The 6,151-nt window shown below is 42.1% G+C and overlaps 1 protein-coding gene across 1 annotated transcript; it reads right to left on the bottom strand.

The window, feature by feature from the left end:
• Window positions 1–2,345: 2,345 nt before the first annotated feature.
• lrrc10b (leucine rich repeat containing 10B) lies at window positions 2,346–4,620 on the bottom strand. Its single transcript, XM_078256085.1, has one exon. It carries the CDS (start codon window positions 3,937–3,939, stop codon window positions 2,752–2,754), a length of 1,188 nt encoding a protein of 395 aa, XP_078112211.1. The 5' UTR covers window positions 3,940–4,620; the 3' UTR covers window positions 2,346–2,751.
• Between the last annotated feature and the right edge of the window lie 1,531 nt (window positions 4,621–6,151).

Raw genomic sequence — 6,151 nt, 5'->3', positions numbered from 1 at the left:
AGGAGATGATGCATTGACTGCCTTGCTATCACTGACCTACAGAGAATGAGAGGAGTGTAAACTAATGAGCAAAATAATTATACCCACTAAAAGTATGGCACCAATTCCCATCGATGTCTGCGTTGTGTCAAACTGTTTTGCCACCCACCGTTGTGGAACGAGCAGCAGAACACAGACCGAGAAGAAGCGTTGAGTTTCCAAAAGCGTCACATTTGTATCATGTGTCATTATAGCTCCATACTGTACACCTACTGTGTGCCAACTGTCAGAACTTGCAGTGGTTTTACATTTTCAACACAAGTCAAATAAACACGGGAATGCTGTGTCAAAACAAGAGATACATAAAACCACACAGTGTCTGCAAATAAATGTTGGTGTCAGCAAAATATAGACAGCAGATCATGTTTAATTAGCTGCCATCTTCCTGAAGTGAACAGTGAAATAATATGCTTTATGGAAATTTGAACCATGCTAGCAGCTCTAGGGATAGCAATGTCAGCTGGTCCACCATTTTGGTCCAGATTGAAATATCTCAACAACTTAGATGTATCGTCATGACATTTTTCAGACAGATTGTACAGACATTCATGGTCTCCATAGACCCCAAAAGTCCCCTGACTTTTCCCCTAGCACCACCATCCAACAACTATTGTATGGATTGCCTTGTCATTTGGTACACACATTTATGTCCCCCTCTGGATGAATTGTAATAACTTTGGGGATGCTCTAGTGCCATCATCAGGTCAACATTTAATTTTGTCTAATTAAACTAACTGCATTACTATCAGCCTTCGCTGTACTTTGTGTTTAGTGCTTATTAGCAAATATTAGCAACTGAGATGGTAAACATTACACCTGCTAAACACCAGCACATTAGCTTTGTCACTATACATGTTGTCAAAGCTGCAAGTGTGGCTGTAAATTTTTCCTTTTGTTTAAGCAAAAATGCCACATATTCTCTGGTTCCAGCTCCTCCAGTTCAAGGACTTTCTGCTTCTTTTTGTCTTAAATGATAATTATGGTTATCTTTGGGTTTTGGTCAGACACAATAAGACATTTGAAGATGTCACATTGGACTCTGGAAGCTGTGATGAGCATTATTCTGTAAACTATCTATAACTCTATAAACTATCTATTCTACTATAGTTTTCTTTTACAGACAAAACGATTGTAGCTGTTAGTCAAGAAAATTGTTGACAAATGAATTGATAATGAAAATAATCATTAGTTGCTGCTCTGAAGGAACTTTGGCAACAATTTTAAAAATGTATCGTTTTTTATTTTAAAAATTACAAAAATTGACTGGTTCCTGCTTCTCAAATGTGAAGATTTGCTGCTTTTTGGGAACTTAATATCGTTTTTTGTTGACTGTTGGTCAAACAAAACAAGCTGTTTGAAGACATCAACTTGCAGTCTATGAAACTTTCAAGGGCGATTTTCACTATTTTCTGATATTCAATGGATCAATCCATTAATTAATCAAGAAAATGAATCAGCAAATTAATTAGATAATACAAATAATCAGTTGCAGCCCTAGACATAACACAAATACCCTTACATATATGTAAAATATATGGTTTTATATGTTAACATTTAAGAATAAAAGAAAAGCAAACATCAGTTTGAGTCTGTTCTTCAAATGTTGAAAGCAGGAGTCGAGACACGCTTCCACAGGAGAACGAGCATAAATATTTTAGCGTTGGGATAAATATTTCACTCTTTCAATGAGATGGGAGAAAAAGATACATGGAGGGAGAGAGGATTGGATTACATACGAGCCCCCCATGAATAATGAGTGCAGAGATGAGAGGAGAACAAGGGCCAGACCTGCTTCATGTTAGAGATGGAGGTAGTAAAGGTGCAGTCACTGACAAAAAGGAGTATACAAAAGTCGTGACGGACCTGAGTCTCTGACCTGCACGGGGCTTCAGGTTGTTTTATTTGAATAAAAAAAAAAAAACTGCTTGATATTTTTGAATCTATTTCATGTTTGCAGCCTCCCTATGGACTTACCTTTTATGGTGAGGCTCCTCAGCTATTCCCATCAGCCATCCCTTTAATAATACTGCTTGTCTCCCTCTCGTTCTTGGCACTGACACTCACAGGACTGCTTACACAACACTGACAAGGGTTGGGGGTTTGTGTTTAGCATGTCATAAATATTTTGTAGATCTAAATCCAATACACACATTTACATGTGCACACAGTGCCTTGGTTTATTAAAACAGCAATAAGTTGAGCCGAGCTGCACTGGCACATAAAACAGACACTGACCATGATGTGTGGAAATACTACAGAGTGTTGGTGAAGTAAACAGTAGCTTGTGCGTTCACTGATTTTCCAATTAAGACATATTTACCCATAAATGATTGACACTGAATTCATCAGCTGAGAATATTTAATAAAGGAAGACTTGGTCTCATGTGTACACACAGAAAACAAACCTCATGTAACACACACACACACACACACACACACACACACACACACACACACACACACACACACACACACACACACACACACACATACACACACACACTCCATCTGAGCCCTGCTCTGATTTGGTCATTTGCAGCTGATAGAGATGTCACAAGTGCTGTCAGTTTACAGTTTTATAATGCCTCAATGCTAATTCATTTTCACAGTTAACGATAGATTAGCAGCACAGCTAATTTGTGTCAGCTTCATTTCTGTCATTCACCTCCACCTGCCTGCAGATCATCTTAGTCTTAATGGATGAGGGGTTTTTCATGCCCCTTCATCTTGTCTCCCTGTGTCCTCCAGCTCCTCATACTCATAGTCCATCTGAGCCCTTTCGTACTCCAGCTTGTCCCCCTCATATTCAAACCCCTCTCCCTCACATATCAGCTCCTCTGTCTCATATTCAACCCCCTCTTCATCATATTCAAGCTCAGCTCCATCGTACTCAGTGACCGGCACCTCCACATCCTCCTCCTCCTCCTCCTCCTCCATTGCCTCTTCCTCTTTAATGTCTGCATCCCCTAAAGTCACCAGAGCTTGTTTTGAGTTGGAGCTGCTGTTCTTCAGGATGCCGTGAATCACCGGCTCCTCTACTGCTAGAGCCAACTCTTCGGCCTCTTGCTCTGTGGCCTTTCGTCGTCTCTCGTTTCTGGCCTCACGCTTCTCCAAGAACTCTGCAGCACCTTCTCCAACCACGAGCACCTCCTCACCCACTTTAGGTGGGCTGTCCACTGGGTTGTGGTCGTAGGAGAAGAGGCGCAGGGCGTGGAGGCGCTTCAGGCTAGGAAACTCTGATATCTTGTTGCGGTCCAGATCCAGTATCTCCAAACCCTCCATGCGCAGCAGGACTTTGGGGAAAGTTTCAAAGCGGTTCCCATAGAGCCATAATCCCCTCAAAGCCTCCATTCGCCAGAGGTCAGGTGGCAGCCTCTTCAGCCGGTTGTCCCCAATCTGAAGGGACTTGAGGTTGGGCAGGTCGTAGAGCTCCAGTGGAAACATCTGGAAGTAGTTGCTCTCCATCCACAGGCAGCGCAGACTCTGCAGGTTCCTCACCTCGGGCGGGAGTGACATGAGCCGGTTGCTGCCCAGGTAGAGGCGAGTGAGGTTAGTGAGCTGGCAGACGGCTGCGGGAACGTCCTCCATCTTGTTGAAGTCTAGGGCAAGGATCCGCAGACCTTGCAGCTGGGAGATGCTGTCGGGCAAAGTGCGCAGGCTGTTTCCACAAACATACAGTTTTTCCAGATGCATTAGTCCACTAACACGCGAAGGCAACCGCTTAAATTTACGGTAGCTCAAGTCCAGCACGGGATCTCCACTCTCAAACAACTCCTCCACCCCCATTGGAAGCTCTTGCTCCACCTCCACTTTCTTCTTCTCTGTGATTTCTGCCTCCTCGCCACCCTTCGCCCCCTCCTCTTCCTCTTCTCCCTCTCCCTTTCTGGAGGAGTTGCCCATGCTATGGCCTGCAGCCCCTGGCTCCTATGTGAGTCAGGACAGAGTCATTTGATGAGGTAATGTCTGTGATAAGTTAACCCTCCTCCTAGGAGCTGCTGTTGTCTTGTTGTTAAACCCACCGGCTGCAAACGGCATCACGCTCCAGGCCAATCAACACTCCTGCAGTCATGCCTCAGCAGTTTGTCAGGTGCCTCCTGATCCCTTCATCTACCGCTTGATCAGAAAACACCAGTAGAAAATATCTAACAAACTGTGGAGTAATAGTAATGATAGTAGTAATTATTTTACAGTCCATGGTAGTAATAGTAATAGTGCTTCCGGTAGTTGAGCTCAACAAAGTAAAGCAGAATTTAGAGCTGAAATTGAATTCTTGCAGTCCTTACCCTTTCTCTCCTCTTCAACTTCCTCGAGGCTTTTCAGAGAAAGATAACGCGCAGCTTTAAGGTCACCTGTCCCCGTGATCCGGTCTCTCTATCGCAACAGGAGAAAACGTGCCACATTAGTAAATAGTCAGTTTAATGTCGCTCTTCCTGTCACAGTGCGTGCTCAGCTCGGTGACCTGGCCGGCGGTGGAAGTCTGTCCACTAGTTAATGCAGCTGCTCCCCATTAGAGGCCGAGGGCTCGCGGAGTTTTAATCCGCGCTGGAGAAACAAATTGAACATTTTGGGTAAATTGCAGCGCCGGCTGAGTGAGGGACTCTGCTCCTGATGTTGGCTGCTTCTTTCCATCAGTGTGAAGGTTTACATTGAACTGCTGCCTCCCGCCTCCCTTCCTTTGTAACCGGAACAGGGGGCAATCACATCACATGGTCAGTCTGTCTGTGTGTGTGTGTGTGTGTGTGTGTGTGTGTGTGTGTGTGTAAAAAGTAGTAGTAGCCTAGAAAAAAAAACGTTTTCTCCTATTACTCGCATTTTTACCATGTGTTTTAAAACGATGTTTAAAGAAAACTACATCACTTTCAGAGTTAAACATACATATTAGACTTGTTTGTAGATTTCGATTTTAATTGATGTATTTATTGTTCCCTTTTGCTTACACACAGCCCTTTTTCCTGAGTTTTTATTACAATTGTCATGCATCTCTATTAGTGTTTTTATTATAGGCTACAGGTATCTCATATGCATATAGGCTACTGGTCTAGATTTATATATCTCATACATTCATTTTCCTCGTTTATCTATCTCGTTTACTTTGTTTGTTTTGTTGGAATGCCAACTAGGTCTATGGCATTGTTCGTTTCCTATGTAAACCTTCTTCTCTTTTTTTCTTGTTATCTGTTATCTCTGTCACAGTAACCATATACTGTAATGTCTGAACTAATATACAAAAGAAAAAGTTTTAAGCCTCACTACTCCAATAAGAAAGACAACAATACTTTTGGAAAGTAGTGCATATACTCAAGTACTATACTTAAGTACAATTTTGAGATACTTTACTCAAATATTTACATGTTATACAACTTCATACAGTACTTCTCCTCCACCACAGTTCAGAGGAAAATATTGTACTTCTTACTCCACATCTATTTGATATTTACTAGTAACTTTGCAGATTAAGTTTTAATAGATAAAACATACATTGAGTTGGATTAAACTGTATCAGCAGCCCACACCAGAATCCACTGGAAGATATAAAAGGCATCATACCAACCTTCAATGCTAACATAATTAGGGGAAAAGAAGCCTATATTTGCTGTACTAAAGATCCCTATTTTTTATCTTATTTTGGCACTTGCTTTCTACACCTACCTCACTTCCTGTACCTCACTTCCTTTCCTCCCCTGTCTTCACCACTGATTGGCTTTTGTTTCCACCCTAATTACCTGATTGAGTTCACCTGGTCACTCCTTATTTAAGACTGCGTTCACTCTTAGTCAGTCTCTTTTACACCTTCACATGGGGCGGCAGCAGCTGGTAAAATGAGTTGTACTTTGCAGCTTATATCTTGAGCACATATTGAATGACAGCTTTATTTACCTAGTTACTTTATGATGAATTTATATTTGTTTCTTCCTAGATTCTCCAACCCATGTGTGTCTGTTCTGTTATATTATCCATTATCATTTGCCTCACCCCCTTTTGTTAAATAAATCTTCGTTGAATGAACTGAACTCCTCTGTGGCTCATACACGCATTCTGACCGATGCCCCATGACAATGGCAATCAACCTCTAAAACTGAACCCTCCTTAACACTTGCCAAAGTATTTAAAC

Source organism: Sander vitreus, chromosome 8, assembly GCF_031162955.1.
Source record: "Sander vitreus isolate 19-12246 chromosome 8, sanVit1, whole genome shotgun sequence".
Taxonomy (NCBI): Eukaryota; Metazoa; Chordata; class Actinopteri; order Perciformes; family Percidae; genus Sander; species Sander vitreus.
This window is presented reverse-complemented; position numbering and strand designations above follow the sequence as displayed.